The following is a 20,285-nucleotide window of genomic DNA, read 5'->3' on the forward strand; positions in this document are numbered from 1 at the left end:
ACGCGTTCAGAACATGGCTGGCATCGGCTGTGGTGTGATGGTGGAACACGTGAGCGGGGATGCCAGACAAAAGCAGGGTGCCAGTCACTGTCACTGGAGCGAGCCTATGGTAGTTACTGAAAATGCTTTGCTCCATAGTCCCGCCTGGTGCTCACATCTGCTGCCGGAGCTGGCCCCAATCACCCCTCAGGATTTATCCACCTTCTCTTGCTCCTGAGGGGTGATCAGCCGGCCCACTCACATCCGCAGCCACCGCTTGCACCCACTGCCAGCATCCAGCATTAGTCCCAATCACTGGGCACCATCAGTGGGTGCGAGTGGCAGCTGCGGCCCCAATTGCCCCTGAGGGCTTCTCCACCTCCTTCTGTTCCTAAGGGGTGATGGAGCAGTAGCCCCAGCTTGCACCCACTGACGGCAATGGCCCTGCTCACACCTGCTGCTGGTACCAGCCCCAATCGCTCTGCACCATCAGAGAGGGTGTGAGCAGCGGGAGCAGGGCTATGGCAGGAGAGGCCAGACTGCCCATGCCCACCACAGCCTCGCGGCCCACAGTTTCTTTCAAGGTGCACGAATTCATGCACTGAGCCCGTAGTTTTTAATAAAAACCCAAAGTGTGTGGCAGTGAAGAATACCCAGTAGTTAAAAGGCACTGCCTTGATTTGTGTTCCCTTGAAGTTGCCTGGTTTTTTCCTCTGATTTTCTAAAAATATATTCTTATTGATTTCAGAGAGGAAAGAAGAGAGAGAGAGAAACATCAATGAAAGAAGAGAATCATTGATCGCTGCCTCCCACATGACCCGTATTGGGGACCTGGACATGTGCTCTGTTAAGGAATTGAACCATGACCTCCCGGTTCTTAGGTCGAAGCTCAACCACTGAACCATGCCAGCCGGGCTCAGTTATTATTTCATTTTAGCTCTATAGTTTTCTCTTCATGGTTCAATACTGATTACAATTCTCTAATGAATTTTCTATAATTCATCTATAATCTTGGACATATTAGTCAGTTATTTAAAAATCATTATCTAGATCACTTGTGGATGTTTACGTTGTTATCTCCCCCCCACCCTTTGTTATTGAATTATCTGGTCCTTAACCTGGAGTGTCTAGAAATTTTGATTGAAGGTGAAACCTAACTTATGAAAACTTGCAAAAGCTCGGGGTGATGTTATCTTCTTAGAAAAAGATCTCTCCCCGCCCCTCCCCTTGGCAAGTAGAAGAATATTAGCATTCCATCCAAATAACAAATTTGAGCCTGGTCTATTTTGATTTGCTCCTACTCATAAAGCATAACATATCAACTTGGAAACCTGGGTGTTTACCACTCCATTTTAAAGGTCCACACACTATAATTTTTGTCTACCCCTTCTCTGTAAGACTGCTGAATTTTGGCTAGTGAAAAAATCTTTTTGGTTTGTCTGTGTCTGAGCCCAAACACATGCAGGTTAGGAGTTATCAGATGCCTTAAGTGGATGTTGCTTGCAAAAACTTTAGCTTACTTCTGAGATTTCTCCGGATCTTAGTCCTCAAACTCTTAACTGTTTGGTAGCCCCAAACTCATTTTTCTCTCCCTAACTCAATGACTGCTCTAGGCTGCTTTTTATTTAGCCTCTATGTCATACACTGAGAATTGGGAAATGTCTCAAGGGAAATCCTGGATAATGAAGTCTTTGTTGTTTTGTTCTCCAATGCCTCCCCCCTCTTTTTTATTGGTGGTGGGGGTGGTATTTTATATAGACAGGCAGAAGGGTTAAACTGATTCTAGCTATTCCATTGTTATCAGGAAGCAAAAGTCCAAAAATTGCAGCTCCTTTGAGTCCCATATTATTTAGTCATAACGACCTAGCACTACTATTTCCTAATTGTTTCCTAGTAGCCACAACTATCTATGTTTAGACCTCACTAGTATCTCCTACTTGGACTACTGCAAAGACTGGTATTGGATATTTCTGATTCTAACCCATCTGCTTTACCAGAAATTCTCAAGGCTAGCTGGGCATCATTAGGGATGATTTGAAAGTATAGTTTCCTGCACCCTATCCACAAGAAAAGTAACTTTTTTGATAGGCCTAAAATGGAATCTGGGAATCCCTCCCCCTTATACACACATACACATACACATACACACACACACACACACACACACACACACACACACCTCTCCTAAGTGATTCTGATGAAATCATTCCATCGATTTATATTTGGGGAAAAACCATTACTTTACATCTCAGCTGCTAGTTTCCTTTCTAAGTTCAAAATCTAATTAGTCATTCTGATTATATAATGTCTTCTGTTTATTATCTTTCTACAAATAAAAATTCCTATGTATAAAAATTAGTGCAAATGTGTACATGTATGTGTTTATGCATGTTATGAGTGAGTGGAAGAGTGATAGATGGAGATAAAGCAAGAACAAGTGAAGCACCAGAGAGGAGATGGTAATAGCAAGACTAAAAGAATATGAGCACGAGTGTGAGCAATGTATGGCTTCAAGGTGCTTATGGTCTAATAATGGAGAAAACATGCACACATAGGACTGAGTTACTTCATGAACCTCCAGGGCCTTTTTACGGTTTTAAGATATAAGATTTAATAAATACCTTGTAAAAATGAGACATCTGTATTCCACTATATAGCTATGTTAGCACAAAGTTTTTACTCTTGTTTAAAAAAAAAAAAAATGCAGCAAACTACCACATACTATTTTCTGGGTATGTCAGAAAACTCAAACATCTTAAAACAGGTTGATCACCACTCCAAAGAACTTTATGAGTTTGTCTAAATTATTTATTTTGATTCTGTTGACTCTCTGGGAATTTGACAACCTTTTTAAAATATATTTAGATGGGTAGTCAATGATTTTGAAACAAATTGATACAATAAAATGTTGACTCAAAAATTCTATCAATGAGAACTGGCAGTATCAAGAATTTCTTATAGAACTTCCCAAAAAGCACCTTCCAATTTCTCTATTGGAAATAGAAAAATATTTTCTTCTAACTTGTAGAACACTGTAGATTCCGCTTTGAAGCTGACAAATTTATATCTTTAAATTCAACCATATAAAATTCTATTGTTATTATAAAGGCAAATTAAATGTATTACTCAATGACATTTTAAAAGTGTTTTTAAAAATGTAATTACTTTGTTAGTCACAGTGTTGATTGCCAGAGTTGGAGAGGCACTTCCCGAAATAATACACTCCATTCCCAAAGAATCTGAATCTATGCTATATGGAGTTGAGGCCTAAAATACAAGAACAAAATAAATAATTATTAGCTCATATATCCAGCAACTTTAATACAATTTGAAGGTATGTCATCAAATTCTCCAACATTCAGTTTTGTACTTTGTTTCTGAAAATGAACTTAAACAACTACGGAACAATGGGAAGACCAGAGTAGAAGAAACATGGACATCCGAATGACCTTGTGGAACAGAGCTGGTTATCCATCTGATCCACTATCAAATTGATTTTTTAAATCAAATTCAAAACATCATGCTGTGTGGGGATGGTTTCCATTTTGGACGTGTAGTAGTTAACTGGTTAATATAGTCATTGCACCCTTATGCTTACTGTTTGTATGGCATATATTTTTCCAAGCATTACTCTCAACTCATCTGTATCTGAAATCATGACCCTTGTAGGCCACATTTAGCCGAGTCTGCTTTTTTAGCAACTCTGATAATCTCTGCCTTTTTTACTGGCATGTTTAGACCATTAACATTTATGTAACTGTTGGTATTGTTAGATTTGGATCTAAATTGTTTTCTGTTTCACCTCTATGTTTTTAGTTCCTTTCCTCCACCCTTTCAGATTTAGATATATTTTAGTATTCTAACTTACCTATTGGTTTTTAGGTATACCTCCAACTAGGTTTACTGTGCTGGATCTGAAAAATAGCATCTACGGAAGCCCTACAGCTTATATTATATTTAGGGGTGAAAGACTAAACACTTTTTCCCTTACAAATGAAAAAAAAATGAGTGACTTCACCACTCCTATTCAATACCCTACTGTAAATTTTAGTCATTGTGGGAAGACACAGGGGAGAGAAAAGTGAGGGACAAGAAAACTGTCTATTTGCAGGTGACAACTGTTGATATAGAAACTCCAAGGCATCTTCAAAACACCTACTAGAACTATCAGGATTATAGGATACAAGGTTACTATAAAAAAATCAATTACATTTTCATATACTAGCAGCAGGCAATTGGAAAATGAATTTTAAAAAAAGTATATGGCATCCAAAAACAAAATATTCAGGATTAAGTCTAATGGAAACATCCAAGTTCTCTATACTGAAAACTAAAAACACTCCCCAGAGGAATTATAAACCTCATGAATGGAAAGATAGTATGTTTTCATAGCTTGGAATAATCAATACTGTTAAGATATCAATTCTCCCCAAATCAGGATTGCCTGGGATAAGAATGGAAGGAGGCATAAATTACTAAAGGACATGAGAAAAGTTGAAGAATGATGGAAATGTTCATTTGACAATGGTGATTATTTCACATATCAAAACTCATCAAATTGTAAGCCTTAAATATTCAATTAACTGTACATAAACTATTTGTAAGTATTGTTTTTGAAAAGAAAAAAACACACTAAATCCTACCTATTCATAAAAATAAAAATGACCTCTCATGGAAAACTTGGTCTACATCTCTAATTTACAATAAAAAGATTTTTCTTAACTTTAAAACTCCCAGAAAAAGAGAATCCAAGATGGCTGCACAGGTAAACACCTAACCGCAGCCGCACACAACAATTTCAATAAAATACAACTAAAATATAAAATGGACATTACCCAGAAATACAGGAAAGTCGACTGACTGGAAATTCTACAACGAGAAGAAAGGAGAAAACCAGAAGGAAGAGCGGAGGAGCTGTAACGTACGGAGACACGCAGCGCGCACCAAGAGGACGGAGCCAGAGAGGAGGGGGAGGCTGAGTGCCTGGCTGGCGTTCCCTAGCGGGAAGGAGATAAAAGCTCCGGACTGTGCTGAACCCCAGTTCCGACAGCACTGAACCCCAGTAGTAGGCCAGACCCTGGGGACCCAGGCTTGTACAGAGGGAACCGGGACTGTGAGGCGGAATCCCAGGGGAGCGGCGAAAGGCAGAGCCCCCGGATGCGCGCACATTGCGTGCAGAAGACGGACTGTTGACACTGCTACTAGATTGCCCTAGCAGGAAGGAGACAGAAGCTCCGGACTGTGCTGAGCCCCAGTTCTAGGCCAGACCCCAGGGACCCAGGCTCATACAGAGGCAGTTGGGCGGTAAGGCGGAACCCCAGGGGAGCGGGGAAAGTAGGTCCCAGAGGCGCGCACATTGCACACAGAGAAAGGAACGTCCAAGAGGCATGCACATTGTGCGCAGAGAAGGGACGGTTGGCTGTGCCTCGGGATTGCCCTGGCGGGAAGGAGACAAAAGCCCCAGTCTGCTCTGAACGCCACCTCCAACTCCACTTCCAACTGAACTGAACCCCAGTTCTGGGCTCATTGGGGGAGAGCCTAGACTGTTTGATAGCAGGCGAAAATCGAGGGTACCTTTCCCTCAGAGGTGGTTACAACGAGTACTGAAGGACCCTAAGGAATACTGAAACTCTGGAGCCGCGTAAGGCGTGGCTGACGGAAGCCAAGGCTGTAGGCTCCACCCTGAAACTACATCCAAGCAGAACACAGAGACTTTTAAGGCTACCAACTCAGGGAAGCTGCAAAAATATAGAGACAAGGAAAAAGATCACAAACGAAACAAATGGAGGACAAAAAGCGACTTGATATAGAGTTCAAAACCACACTTATAAGGTTGTTCCAAGAAATCTCCTAGAAAAGGCCTATAAAATAAACGAGACCTCTGAGGATATGAAAAGGGATCAACTAGAAATAATAAGGGATCAACAAGAAATAAAGAATACATTGTCTGAAATAAAAAATATTATACAGAGTCCTAAAAACAGAATGGAAGATCGCAAGAATCAAGTCAAAGATTTGGAACACAAAGAGTCAGAAGACACTCCTCCGCAGAAGCAAGAAAGCAAGAGAATCCAGAAAGTTGAAGATAATTTAAGAAACCTCTGGGACAACTTCAAGCGAACCAACATCAGAATTATGGGGGTCCCAGAAGATGACAGAGAGCAAGATATCAAAAACATACTGAAAGAAATAGTGACAGAAAACTTCCCCCACCTGGAAAAAGAATTAGACTTACAAGTCCAGGAAGCACACAGAACCCCAAACAAAAGGAATCCAAAGAAAACCACACCAAGACACGTCATAATTACAATTCCAAGAGCAAAAGACAGAGAATATTAAAAGCAGCAAGAGCAAAGCAGGTAGTTACCTATAAAGGAGCACCTATACGATTGTCAGCTGATTTCTCAACAGAAACCATGCAGGCCAGACAAGAATGGCAAGAAATATTCAAGGTGATGAATAGTAAGAACCTACAGCCTAAAATAATCTACCCAGCAAAGCTATCACTCAGAATTGAAGGCCAGATAAAGAGCTTCACCAATAGAAAAAAGCTAAAGGAGTTCATCACCACCAAACCAGAATTATATGCATTGCTGAAGGGGGTTCTTTCAGAAGAGAAAGTAAATAAAGATAAAAATTATGAACAACAAATACGTAACTATCAACAAGTGAATCTAAAAACCAAGGAAATTAAAAAAAAAAAATCTGATGAACAATATTAATTGTTGAATATAATACAATCAGAGGTATGGAAGGGGAGTGAACTGACAATTCTTGGGGAAAAGGGGAGAGGGGGGTGTGGGAAGAGACTGAACATAAACTGTGCACCTATGGATGAAGACAATGGGGGGTGGGGAAAGGGCAGAGGGTGGGGTGGGAACCTGGTGGAGGAGAGCAAGGGGGGGGGGGGTTGTAATAATATGAACAATAAAGATTTATTAAAATAAATAAATAAATAAAATCAAAATCAAAATAAAAACAAAACAAAAAACTCCCAGAAAATTCTATCTACACTAATAAAAGAGAAACCTGCAAATTGACCATACCTTCATGACTCCCACCAGGCAATCAGGAGCGAGTATGCAAATTAACCCAACAAAGATGGTATCCTGTTTCCCCGAAAATAAGACAGTGTCTTATATTAATATTTTTCTCCCCAAGTTGCGCTAGGTCTTATTTTCAGGGGAAGTCTTATTTTCCGGGAAACACGGTAGGTTAATTTTGCATATGCAGGTTCCAAGCATATGCAAATTATGGGGGTGGGATGCCCGCAGGCATTCTGCACCACCCCAGCAGCTCCAGGCCTCTGGACATCATGGGAAGGCAGAAAGGCAGCTCTGGGCCTGATCGAAGGCCGTGCTGGCAGCCAAAGGAAGGAAGGCCCATTCTTGCACAAATCTTCATGCATCGGGCCTCTAGTCTTGGAGGCAACATGTAGTGTCTCCCACATAACGTATACCCAGTACATGTTTGCCAAACTGAAATAAATGCTTTTTCCACACTGTGAGTTCTAAGAGTGAAATGTAGATTACATTCCTTTCCTTTGCTCACTTATACCTTTAACACTCATTGTCTTAGCCTCAGAGAAGGAAGACACACAGTGGGGCATCATTTAATCCACAAAAAACACTCTGAATAATAATGGAAAAAAAACTGAGACACAAATAGCACGAAGACAATAGTCTCAAACATACACAGCAAGATGCAGAGTATCCTGCCTAGAAGAATATTCTCTTTTCTATTTATCCATCCATCCTCCCATTATCTTCCTGATTAAATTTGTAATCATCTTTGAACTATAACACACATTAAAAGAAAAAATATGTATTCTCCCATCTTTATTCCAATAAAAGCTGGAAAACTGGAGATTATGTGTTCTTTACAGGGTCAATATGTTTACAATAGTAAGTTTATATAACTATCTCTCCTTTACCTCCTCAAATAAAGCCTATACGATGGTTAGAAGATTTAAGCAAAACTGACTAGGGCAATTTCCTCTTGCTCTCCCTGCTTCTACCCCACACAGCAGCTAAAGTAATCTTGTTTAAATGTAAATCACATTATGTCATACTTTATGTCCCTCCAATGGCTTTCCACCACCCTTAATAAAGCCCAAGTCTTTTACAATGGCATAAAAGGCCCTACACAATCTGACTTCTGCTCTTACTGTTTACTTCTCTGATGTCAATTCCTATTCCTCTTCCCTCCTCACACATACTAGACTATTCACAGTGGCCTCTTGTCATCCTGCCAAGTATGTTTCTACCCCAGAGCTTTTGCACGTGTGGGATTTCAGAAGAGAGATTCCCAGACCTATATAGCTAGCAATCCACTCATATTTACATATAAACTAAGGCCATATATTTATAAAACTATGACCAGAAAAACTAAACATCTAAGTTATAACAAATAACTTTAAAACTAGGTCTCCTAACTTACAGGCTGTTAAGTATTTCCCCTCAATCATGTACTTAAAGTAGGGGTGTCGAACTCAATCAGAGAAGGGACCAAAATCTAAAATCCAGCCTCAATCGCGGACCGAATGGTTTACTGAACAGTCATAAACTGACAATGTCATAAACTGACAGCGGAGTGCAGTGATGACAGCGAGGTGCGGGCCACATTGCAAGGCCTGGCGGGCTGGATTTGGCCCGCGGGCCTTGTGTTTGACACATGTGACTTAAAGTAAAAGTGATATCTCAACACTTTGTAACATGACTTGGTTTTGCTCATAATTTTACTGTGTTCTTAAACTAACAGAGGAATTTCAGATCATTAAATGCTGATACTACCTAATAAAAGAGTAATATGCAAAATAACCATCACTCCGCTCAAGTCACGCTCACCAGCCAATCAGAGCGTGTATGCAAATTAACCACAACCAAGATGGCTGCAGCCACAGAGAGCAGTTGAGAGGCTTGGGTTTCAATAGAGGAAGCCAAGCTTTCCACATACCCTGGCCAGCCTAGGTCTCTACTCAAGGACACAAAGTTTCAATTATAGAAAATAAATCCCAAGAAAAATGGCGGCAGCCATGGAGCTGGAAAGAGTAGGCTAGGGTTTCCCCTGGCAATGGAGGAAGCAAACCTTTCCACCTGCCCTGGCTGGCCTAGGCCTCCACTCAAGGATACAAAATTTCAATTATAGAAGATACATAAAACCAAACAGAAATGGCAGCAGCCTGTGTGAGCAGGGGGTTTGGCTCTGCTCCAGTTTCAATTGTAGAAGGTAAATCAATTCCAGATACCAGGGCCTCTGCTTGGATTGCCCAAGGGGCATGGTCAGCCACCACAGGCCCCTCGCCCAGGCTGCCCCACACACCAAGGGAACCCCCACCCTGATACAGGATACCCTTCAGGGCAAACCAGCTGGCCCCCACCCATGCATCAGGCCTCTATCCTATTTAATAAAAGAGTAATATGCAGATTGACCATCACTCCAGCACACAAGATGACTGCCCCCATGTGGTCAAAGATCCTGTCCCTATGTGGACACAAGAATGCCACCACAAGAATACCAGCAGGGAGGCACCAGGCCGGCGGGGGAGCAGCTAAGAGGGACCAGGTCTGCAAAGGAAGGCAGTTGGAGGCGATCAACTCTGTAGGGGAGGCAGTTAAGGGTGACCAGGCCAGCAGAGGAGGGAAGTTGGGGGCAAACAGGCTGGCAGGGGAGCAGTTAGACATCAATCAGGCTGGCAGGGAGTGGTTAGGGGGTGATCAGGCTGGCAGGCAGAAGCGGTTAGGGGCAATCAGGAAGGCAGGCAGGAAAGCAGTTGGGAGCCAGCAGTCCTGGATTGTGAGACGGAGGTCCGACTGCCCCTTTAACAGGCAGTTTAACATCCCTTGAAGGGTCTCAGATTGGAGAGGGAGCAGGCTAGGCTGGGGGACACCCCCTCTCCCCCCGACACTGTGCACAAATTTTGTGCACCGGGCCTCTAGTAAAATATAAAGGGTTTTTTTTAATAATTTCCTTCTTCTACCACCAGCTTTACCCCATCCTAACCACGGATCAGAAATGTTACATTTCTAGCAGGGGCATTATTTCCTATTTATAATTCTTTCAAAGCACTTTACCTGTGCTAAGCAAACAACAGAAACAGTATTCTTAGCAAAGTCTTTCAACTATTTCTTTAACTGTAATAAACTTGTCCACTTAATTATTTTAAAATTTGAATGCGGCACTTTTAGTCAAACACTAAGCAATGACCAGGAAGAAAAGTCTTCGTAATATAAGAAATTACGTACTCCAAAAGATATACCTTCTAATTGAAGAACAGATATGCCCATACACACCTTAAAAAGACAAAAAGATGTTTGTTTTTTAAAGGATTTCCTATGTTTGGGGTGGGGGTGGGGTCCAATTTAACAACAAATCAAAGGGTATAAAAAATGTAGCAGGCTGTGAAAAATAAAAAAAAAAACAAGGATACACAGAGATCTGATAACACACACACTTCACCAACAGAAAAAAGAAGGCATATCGCAAACACTGTCAGAACACAACCATCTCCCCTCTAGCTTCCTTTCTACACTCTGAAGAACATCTGTAACTCTCTGCCTAATAGCTTTCTTCTATTGGGGAGCATGCTTTGGCTCTGTGCGGGACAGGCCAGAAGTGTAAAAAAGCTAATGTCCCTAGTAGCATCACTCACTCAATGAGGAAGAAGAGATGATAAATAAATATACCAGCTCATTGCCCCACAGTTCAAAACTGCCCCCCAGAGTTTCCAGAGGGACTGAGCTCCAAGTGCTCCCAATAGTAACTGACTTGATAATTGCCCACTTTTCTAGGATCAACCATCAAACTACCTGTGATCAATCCTTATCTATCTCTGGGGGAACTCAAATCATGAGTTATCTTCTTCTTTCTCAAAAGAAATGTCTCCTGGGCTAGGCATGAAATCTTCCTTTAACAGAATACTTTCAAACTTTTTGGTCACAGGACCTCTTTAAGCTAGTAAAAAATTATTGAGGATCCCAAAGAGCTTTTGTTTATGTGCGTTATACCTATTGATATTTACCTATTAGAAATTAAAACTGATTAAAAAAATTATTCATTTAAAATGCATAATAAATGCATTGCATGTTAACATATTGTTTTGTATATAGTCTCTAAAACAAAAACAGTTTTTAAAAAATTGCTTTAGCCGAAACCGGTTTGGCTCAGTGGATTGAGCGTTGGTCTGCGGACTGAAAGGTCCCAGGTTCGATTCCAGTCAAGGGCATGAACATTGGTTCTGGGCACATCCTCAGTAAGGGGTGTGCAAGAGGCAGCTGATTGATGTTTCTCTCTCATCGATGTTTCTAGCTCTCTGTTCCTCTCCCTTACTCTCTGTGGAAAATCAATAAAATATATATCTTTTTTAATATTTAAAAAATTGCTTTAATAATTGGCTTACTGGAAAACAATTAGATTCTCATATCTACCTCAGTATTCAATCTGTAACAAAATCATAGGTCATGTAATCTCTGGAAAAATTAATGAGTAAAAAAGGCAAGGAATAACTTAGTATTAATGTGAACATAGTTTTGACCTTGTGGACCCCCTAAAAGGGCCTCACACACTGAGAACCACTACTTTAGCATAGCAATGAATAACATTGCACAATAGCCAAGAACCATGATTAGGTTTCAAAAGGGGGGAGGGGCAGACAAAGAATGAACAAAAAATATGTTTTTGTGATTATCAACATGATAAAAGAGATAAACTGCACGAATGTGGTGTTCATTCACTCAAAGCATTTCTCCTATTCTTGACACCAATTCCCTTGAAATAGTATAATTACTTGCCAATCTTAAACAAAACAAAACACCTATAGACAATATCAAGATAATTTTGCTTTTTTACTATCCTAAGCAGTAGATAGGCCATTTTTAACCACTAGTCTAGTCTTCCACATGTAAGTTCAGCTTACTTTTTCACACTGTCAATCACCCTCATTATGTTCTTTTTTTTGAATAAATCTTTATTGTTCATATTATTACAAAAGTTCCTCATTTTTTCCCCTCCACCAGGTTCCCACCCCACCCTCTGCCCTTTCCCCACCCCCCATTGTCCTCATCCATAGATGCACAGTTTATGTTCAGTCTCTTCCCGCACCCCCCTCTTTTCCCAGAGAATTGTCATTCCACTTCCTTTCCGTACCTCTGATTCTATTATATTCATTATTGTTAATATTGTTCATCAGGTTTTTTAATTCCCTTGGTTTTTAGATTCACTTGTTGATAGTTATGTATTTGTTGATCATAATTTTTATCTGTATCTTCTTCCTCTTCCTAAAGAACCCCTTTCAGCAATTCATATAATTCTGGTTTGGTGGTGATGAACTCCTTTAGCTTTTTTTATTTGTGAAACTCTTTACCTGGCCTTCAATTCTGAGTGATAGCTTTGCAGATAGAGTGTTTTTGGCTGTAGGCTCTTGTTGTTCATCACCTTGAATATTTCTTGCCATTTCCGTCTGGCCTGCAAGGTTTCTGTTGAGAAATCAGCTGACAATCATATGGGTGCTCCTTTATAGGTAACTACCTGCTTTTTTTCTTGCTGCTTTTAATATTCTGTCTGTCTTTTGCTCTTGGAATTTTCATTATGATGTGTCTTGGTGTGGTCCTCTTTGGATTCCTTTTGTTTGGGGTTCTGTGCGCTTCCTGAACTTGTAAGTCTAATTCTTTCCCCAGGTGGGGGAAGTTTTCTGTCACTATTTCTTTCAATATGTTTTTGGTATCTTGCTCTCTGTCATCTTCTGGGATGCCCATAATTCTGATGTTGGTTCGCTTGAAGTTGTCTCAGAGGTTTCTTACACTATCTTCAACTTTCTGGATTCTCTTGTCTTCTTGCTTTTGCGGAGGAGTGTCCTCTGGCTCTTTGTGTTCCAAGTCTTTGACTTGATTCTTGCAATCTTCCATTCTGTTTTTAGGACTCTGTATAATACTTTTTATTTCAGAGAATGTATTCTTTATTTCTTGTTGATCCCTTATTATTTCTAGTTGATCCCTTATTATTTCTAGTTGATCCCTTATTATTTCTAGTTGATCCCTTTTCATATCTTCATAGGTCTTGTTTATTTTATAGGCCTTTTCTAGGAGGCTCTTGAAAAACCTTATAAGCGTGGTTTTGAACTCTATATCCAGTCGCTTTTTGTCCTCCATTTCTTTCGTTTGTGATCTGTTTCCTTGTCTCGGCATTTTCACTGCTTCTCTGAGTTGGCAGGGTGGGAGGAACAGCTGTATCTATGCCAGGAGACAGCCTTATTCGACTAGACTTGGAAAACTGCAAGAGGGTCTCTGCTCAGCTTGGATGGGGCGGACGGAGTTTCAGGGTGGAGCCTACAGCCTTGGCTTCCCTCAGCCCCGCCCTATGAGGCTCCTGAGTCTCAGTGTTCCTCAGTGTCCTTTGGTACTCGCTGCAAGCACCTCTGAGAGAAAGGTGCCCTAGAGTTTCGCCCGCTACCAGTCAGTCTAGTCTCTCCCCCAACGAACCTGCAACTGGGGTTCAGTGCAGTTGGAAGGGGGGTTAAGAGCAGTCCGGAACTTATGTCTCCTTCTCGTTAGGGCAATCCAGCGGCTCAATTAACAGTCTGTCCTCTGCGCGAAATGTGCACGATTCCAGGGCTCTGCCTTTCGCGGCTCCCCTGAGCGTCCGCCTTACATCCCAGATTCCCTCTGTATGTGTCTGGGTCCCCAGGGTCTCGCTCAGAACTGGGGTTCAGTGCTGTCGGAACTGGGCTTCAGCAGAGTCCGGAGCTTTTATCTCCTTCCTGCTAAGGAATGCCAACCAGGCACTCAGCAGCCCCTCCTCTCCGGCTCCGTCCTCTCCGCGCACACAACGTGTCTCCGTACCTTATTACAGCTCCTCTGATTTTCCTTCTAGTTTTCTCTTTCCTTCTCGTTGTAGAATTTCCAGTTAGTCAACTTTCCTGTAGTTCTGGATAATGTCCACTTTATATTTTAGTTGTATTTTTTGAAATTGTTGTGTGAGGCTGCGGTTAGGCGGTTACCTATGCCGCCATCTTGGTTTCTCTCTGCATTATCTGTTATTTCTGTTAATTTATGAATACTTATTATTATTCACTAGTAGCCCGAGGCAGGAAATTCATGCCAGAGTAGGCCTTCCTACCCCAGCTGCCGGCACCCAGCTTCTCTCCAGCACCCGGGACCCATGTTTCCCTGCAGTCGCCAGCAGGCACCCAGGCTTCCCTTGAAGCCCCAGCTTCATCCTGGATGTTAGCATATTACACTTTTATTATTATAAATAACAAATAATGACATTTATTATTATTCATTAATAAATAATAAATACCATTTACTCATTAATAAATAATCAATATCTTCTGGTTGAACTGAACTGACAAGGCCAAATTAAAAAGCAAAATGCAGAAATTTGAGCTTTCAGTCAAGGTGGACGAGTAGATAAATGTGGGACTCACATCCTCTCACAACCACATTTAAATAACAATTAAAACTACAGAACCACCATCATTCAGAACTGCCTGAAATCTAGCTCTACAGAAGTCTTATAACTAAGGATATAAAGAAGCCACATCAAGACTGGTAGGAAAAGCCCGGGCCAGAAGAGCTCAGTTGGTTAGAGCATTGTCCCCATACGCCAATGTTGTGGGTTAAATAAATACCACAGTAAGGGCACATACAAGGCTCAATCAATGAATGCATAAATAAGTGTAACATCAAATCAATGTTTCTCTTTCTCTCATTCTCTCTCTGACCTACCATTCCTCTCTTTAAAATCAATTTTTTAAAATGACAAAATAAAAAATAAAAAAATTAAAAACAAAAAAAGACTTTTAGGAGGCGTGGAGATACGAAACAGGCTGGTCCCACATCAACATGTGGCTGCAGAGGTCCCCTCCCCAAGGAGGTCACAGTTTGAGCTTTGGGCTTGATCCCCTGTGGGGGCATACAGGAGATAGAAACATTAATGTTTCTATCTCTCTCCTTTCCTCTCTCTAAAATTGATTTTTTTTTAAAATGTATTTTAAAAATCTATTGTCTTTCTTGAACTCTATGTTCCAGCCATACTAACCTGTCTTTTCCTTTAAATTTTGGATCGCTTTTTAACCACTAGTTTTTCACACATAAGTTCACCTTACTCTTTCACACTGTAAATCACCCTCATTACCAGCCATTTCTGTTCATTTAACAGGCCCCCACTGAGATATCAGTTCTTCAAGGAAACTTTTCCCGAGTCTCCTAAGACTAAATTTTACTTCTCTGCTATATGGTCCCATAGTTCTCAAGACCCTTATCTTTAGGGTAACCACATTATTTATCATCTAAATGCTATTTTGAGAATGAATGGGGAACCATTAACCTGTTAACCGGGGAGTTCCCTTTTTAATGACACAACCTGTAACGGGCACGTACTCTTTCACTAGGACGTGTCAGTACGTCATGCCCGGAGGATGTAATTTCATATTATTTTTTTTTATTTATATTTAATGAAAATAAATGAAATATATATATATATTATTTTCGTTTATTTATATATATAAAGCACAAAGGAAAATACAAAATTACAAAAAAAAAAAAAAATAGAAAAGAATACCAACAACAACAAAAAAAAATGGACACGTCAAATTAAAAAATTATAAATTTTACAAACAATGATAAAGATTACAAAAAATAGCCAAAACCGGTTTGGCTCAGTGGATAGAGCGTCAGCCTTCAGACCTAAAGGTCCTGGGTTCGATTCTGGTCAAGGGCATGTACCTTGGTTGCCGGCACATCCCCAGTGGGGGGTGTGCAAGAGGCAGCTGATTGATGTTTCTCTCTCATCTCATCGATATTTCTAACTCTCTATCCCTCCCCTTTCCTTCCTTTCTGTAAAAAATCAATAAAATATTTTTTAAAAAAAATTACAAAAATATATACCGTCCCTCTCGGGGCACAACATATATTTCAAGGACTTATTCATACGTCCTACCCGTTCCCGATATTGTTTACGTTTGACGTATTTATAGGTCCCGCTCGGTTACAGGTTAATAATACTGAGGAACACTGTCACCCTACCATATCAGTTTATCTTTCCTGCTTAAGTGAAAGCTTCATAAGGAGAGAGTATGGGTCTGTCTCTATTTCCCTAACACTTAGCTCTATGCTTACAAAGTAAGAGGTGTACTCTCACTCAGTCTCTCAATGAATGGCATGACTTATGCAAATTAATGTGGAAAAGGGAAAACTTAAACAGACAAAATGAACTACCCAATCTTGATACTTTTCCACCTCTGTATCATATCTTTTCCAAGGCTTTTTATCTCATTACTCACCCCACCCCTCATCAGAATAAACATTATGGGAGCAGAGAATGTCTGTTTTCTTAATTGCCGTTGCCCCAGCATTTTATGTCTTTCTTATAATACTTTCCATACATACTTTACTTTGTGCTAAAGCTGTCTTACTCTATCTCATTTTTCTTACTATACCCTACAGCACCCAAGCATAATGTCTGACACAGTATCTACAGAACAAATATCAGTCAAATTAAATTGGTAAAACTATAGACAATTACAGGTATGTTTTGAAACCTGATAATTTTGAAACCATGCTAATTTTCTAGAGAACTTTCTCATTTATGTCCACATCCCTAGCACAGGCCATCACCATTTTACCAACTAGACTACGGCAACTCCATCTACTCAGTGTTGAGGGGGTTTAGAACAAGCCACTGAAGAATGTGCCAATTGTTTGTGAATTATTTTGAGCTGAAGGCAATCAAGACCCAGCAGTCAGCAAAAGCTCTTCACATCCTCCTAACTGCCTAAAGGAAATTAGAAAGGTGGCATGTACCAATAAGAGAATTATTACCAAAGATAACTTTATATCTAAGAGGCTTATCTGCATGGCACAGCAAACATCTATTTACCAAACATTTGCTTTTCCCACCTTCCTGTGAATTGTTTTTCTCCCTATTGAAGACCCCTATCCCAATCTCTCTCCTTAGCCTCAATTGCCTGGCTGCTTTGAGTCTCATACTTTTGTGGTGCTCCCATATGTACATGCCTAATTAAATTGTCTCCTACTTAACTCTGTCTTTTATTACAAGGAGCTTAGGACAAATTTATTTGACCAAATGTCTACTGTTTCTTTCATCTTATCATATTTCCTTTGACCTGATATGAGCTGAAAAAATCATTAACACTGAAGATATATATTTCCTCTGTTGGTCTTGAGGAACAGTAGCGTAAAACATGTGTGTGTGTGTGTGTGTGTGTGTGTGTGTGTGTGTGTGTGTGTGTGTGTGAGAAAAGAGAGAGGGGAGGAGGGGGAAGGAGGGAGAACGCATGCACACACATGCTGAAATGCTGGAAAATGTACAGAGAGAAAGCTGAAAGGTAAATTTAATGTCTGGTGACAGTCTAAGTGTTGACTAAAAATATCTATATTAATAAATGGGTAATATGCTAATTAGAGCAGACAAAGCCACAGTAGCTATGAGGCCCAGGGCTCAGGCAGCCATGGGCTCAGAGAGCCAGCAGTGGCAGCAGCAGTGGGGTGATGGGGATGGCACTTTCCCCTGATCAGTCCTGTCGCCTTCCACAGATGGAGGGCAGCCATCAGTAGGACACCTCCTGAGGGCTCACGGACTGTGAGAGGAGGCAGGCTGAGCTAAGGAACCTCCAAGTGCACTAATTTTCCAGCACTGGGCCTGTTACAATAAACAACTTAGGATACCAATTAGAGCTCCTTTTTCTCCATCTTGCAAATTAATTTTTAAGAATGAATTACAAGTAAGAATTATCTTAAAAATAACACGTACACTTAATAGATTTTGTGTATAAAATAATTATTACATAGTTGGAAGGAGGAAAAAGCATTTGAAAGATAATCAGGAAAACTCAATTTAATTAGACTGTATGCAGTAAAAAAGAATAGTTTTGTTAACTAAAACCAACCCTAAATGTTGCACATGCCAGGAGTCTAAAATTTAAACTCAAGAAACCTGGATTTGAGTCTCAGACAATAGTTGTTTCCTAATTACAAAACAACCAACACACCGTTTACTTAATTCCTAAACTGCCCATCTCACCTGAGTTAAGATCAAATAAAATAATGAATTTGAAAATATAGAAAATGTTATACAGATTAAATATTATCTCCATTACAGTCATACTTGCTGTATTGAATGAACCATTAAAATCTATATTTCTGACATAATGACCCAAACTAAATAAATAGCTTTTTTACCCGTTCTACAGATCGTGCTCTCTTCTTTGGCCGAGTAGGCAGCGCATCTTCCTTCGGATTGGTGTCTATTGCCCAATAAGATCCCTAAAGGTAAAGAAATAAATTATATTAACAATATATCCCAACAACTCTATAACATTAAAATGGATTGTTACAATCCTATGCCCCAAAAGCAAACATTTTGCAAATACAACAAAAGTAACATGAGAACCCAGTCAACATGGCTCAGTGGTTGAGAATCAACCTATGAACCGGGAGGTCACAGTTCAATTCCTGGTCAGGGCACATGCCTGGGCGGGCTCAATCCTGATTCCCAGTGTGAGGCATGCAGAAGGCAGCTGATCAATGATTGCCTCTTATCATTGATATTTCTTTTCTATCTCTCTCTCCCTCTCCCTTTCTCTCTGAAATCAATATATATATATATATATATATATATATATATATATATATATATATATATGTATATATTTTAAGTAGCATAAGAGAAACACTAATTTGGAACTGAGAAAAGTCAAGTTCATATGGGAAAAAAGTTCATTTATAACTAAGTTATTAAAGAAGGGGAAAAAAATCACAGATCTGAAGAAGCCAAGTTCAAGAACTTATGCCACAGCCAAGTAAAAAGAGATAATAAAATGAACCCATTTAAAAATATATGCTAAATCTTTTTAAAAATTTACTTCAGAGTATAAGGGGGAGAGAGAGAGAGAAATATTAATGATGAGAGAGAATCATTGATTGGCTGCCTCGTGCATGCCCCACACCGGGGATTGAGCCCACAACCCAGGCATGTGCCCTTGACCAGAATCAAACCTTGGACCCTTCAGTCTGCAGGCCGAAGCTCCATCCGTAGAGTCAAATCGGCTAGGGATATATGCCAATTCTTAATTGAAACATGATAATTACAACAGCATATGACATTCAAGTCTAATACCGTGTTTCCCCGAAAATAAAACATCCTCCGAAAATAAGACCTACTTACAGGTTTCCTTAAACAAGCCATTCAAAGACAATTTGCGCATGGAAATTAATGACTACATTGAAAATAGAATGGAGAGAAATCAGTGTGGAAACTTTGTGAAACCTAAACTGCAAGAAGTTGTGACTTGGGTGAAGAATTCATGGGAGAAAATCACTGACAGTTGCATTGCAAATGCACTGTGAGCAGGCTACCTTGACAAGAAGTACCCATTTAAAGACAGTGCTATTGCTAAACATGAGAGATTTGGTCCACTGATTCTGAAAGAAATGGAGTCACAAGAAATTCACCAGGAAATTCAGGAATTGGATTGTTATGATGATATTCAAGAAGATGATGACATGATTGTCATTGAATAAATGAGTAAATTCTTGATACTGTAGGATTCACAGTTTGTCTGGTTTGTGTTGACAACTACCGTACTACCGTACCGTATACGGGTAATAAATTTCCTTTATTTTCATTTAACAATAAATGTGTACCATATTCTTCATGGAAAAATAAGACATCCCCTGAAAATAAGACCTAGCGCATCTTGGGGAGCAAAAATTAATATAAGACACTGTCTTATTTTCGGGGAAACAGGGTAGAATTTTATGTATAAAGATACTTTCATGGGACTTCATGATTCTATAATACTGCATGATGAAAACCTTGCTGAATGACTAAATGGATGAGAATAACACTTAAAGACAGAATGTATATCACCCAGAACCACGGGAAAGCTAGCTGAGTGGAAGTTTTACAACTAGAAGGAAAGAGAAAAAAGCACAAACGCTGAAAAGCTGAGGTACAGAGGCACGCGAATCGGGCTGGTGACAGGTGACTGGGCATGCAGCTTTTTTTTTTCAACCCAAAGAGAGACAAGCTCCCCATCACTCTGAAATCCAGTTTCTGGGGACACTCGGGGGACCAAGATGCGTACGGGGAGAAGCTGGACTGTGGGCCATCGGGTCAGAAAAGTGAGGGTGACTTTTTTGCAGAGGTGCGCCCAGCAATCATTGTTTACTGCGCTGGAGCGTGGAACTTGGAAACACGGAAAGGTAGAGAAGGCTGGCTGGCAGCCATTGCTGTTTGCTGCACCCTAGCCTAGTGGTGACCTGAGACTCTGACCCACACATTCTACA

At 40.3% G+C, this 20,285-nt stretch overlaps 1 protein-coding gene across 2 annotated transcripts in view; it reads right to left on the reverse strand.

The window, feature by feature from the left end:
* FOXJ3 (forkhead box J3) overlaps positions 1-20,285 on the reverse strand; it is a 121,687-nt gene that overhangs the window by 21,001 nt on the left and 80,401 nt on the right. Inside the window, exons 5-6 of one of the 2 annotated variants that reach the window (XM_084874566.1) lie at positions 18,177-18,260; positions 3,145-3,246 (exon numbers count right to left, since the gene is read on the reverse strand). In XM_084874566.1, coding sequence (XP_084730692.1) covers positions 3,145-3,246; positions 18,177-18,260 — 186 coding nt within the window. The remainder of the gene's footprint in view (positions 1-3,144; positions 3,247-18,176; positions 18,261-20,285) is intronic. The other variant, XM_084874567.1, reaches the window with a different exon arrangement.

Source organism: Pipistrellus hanaki (assembly GCF_964339955.1).
Source record: "Pipistrellus hanaki genome assembly, chromosome: 2".
NCBI lineage: Eukaryota > Metazoa > Chordata > Mammalia > Chiroptera > Vespertilionidae > Pipistrellus > Pipistrellus hanaki.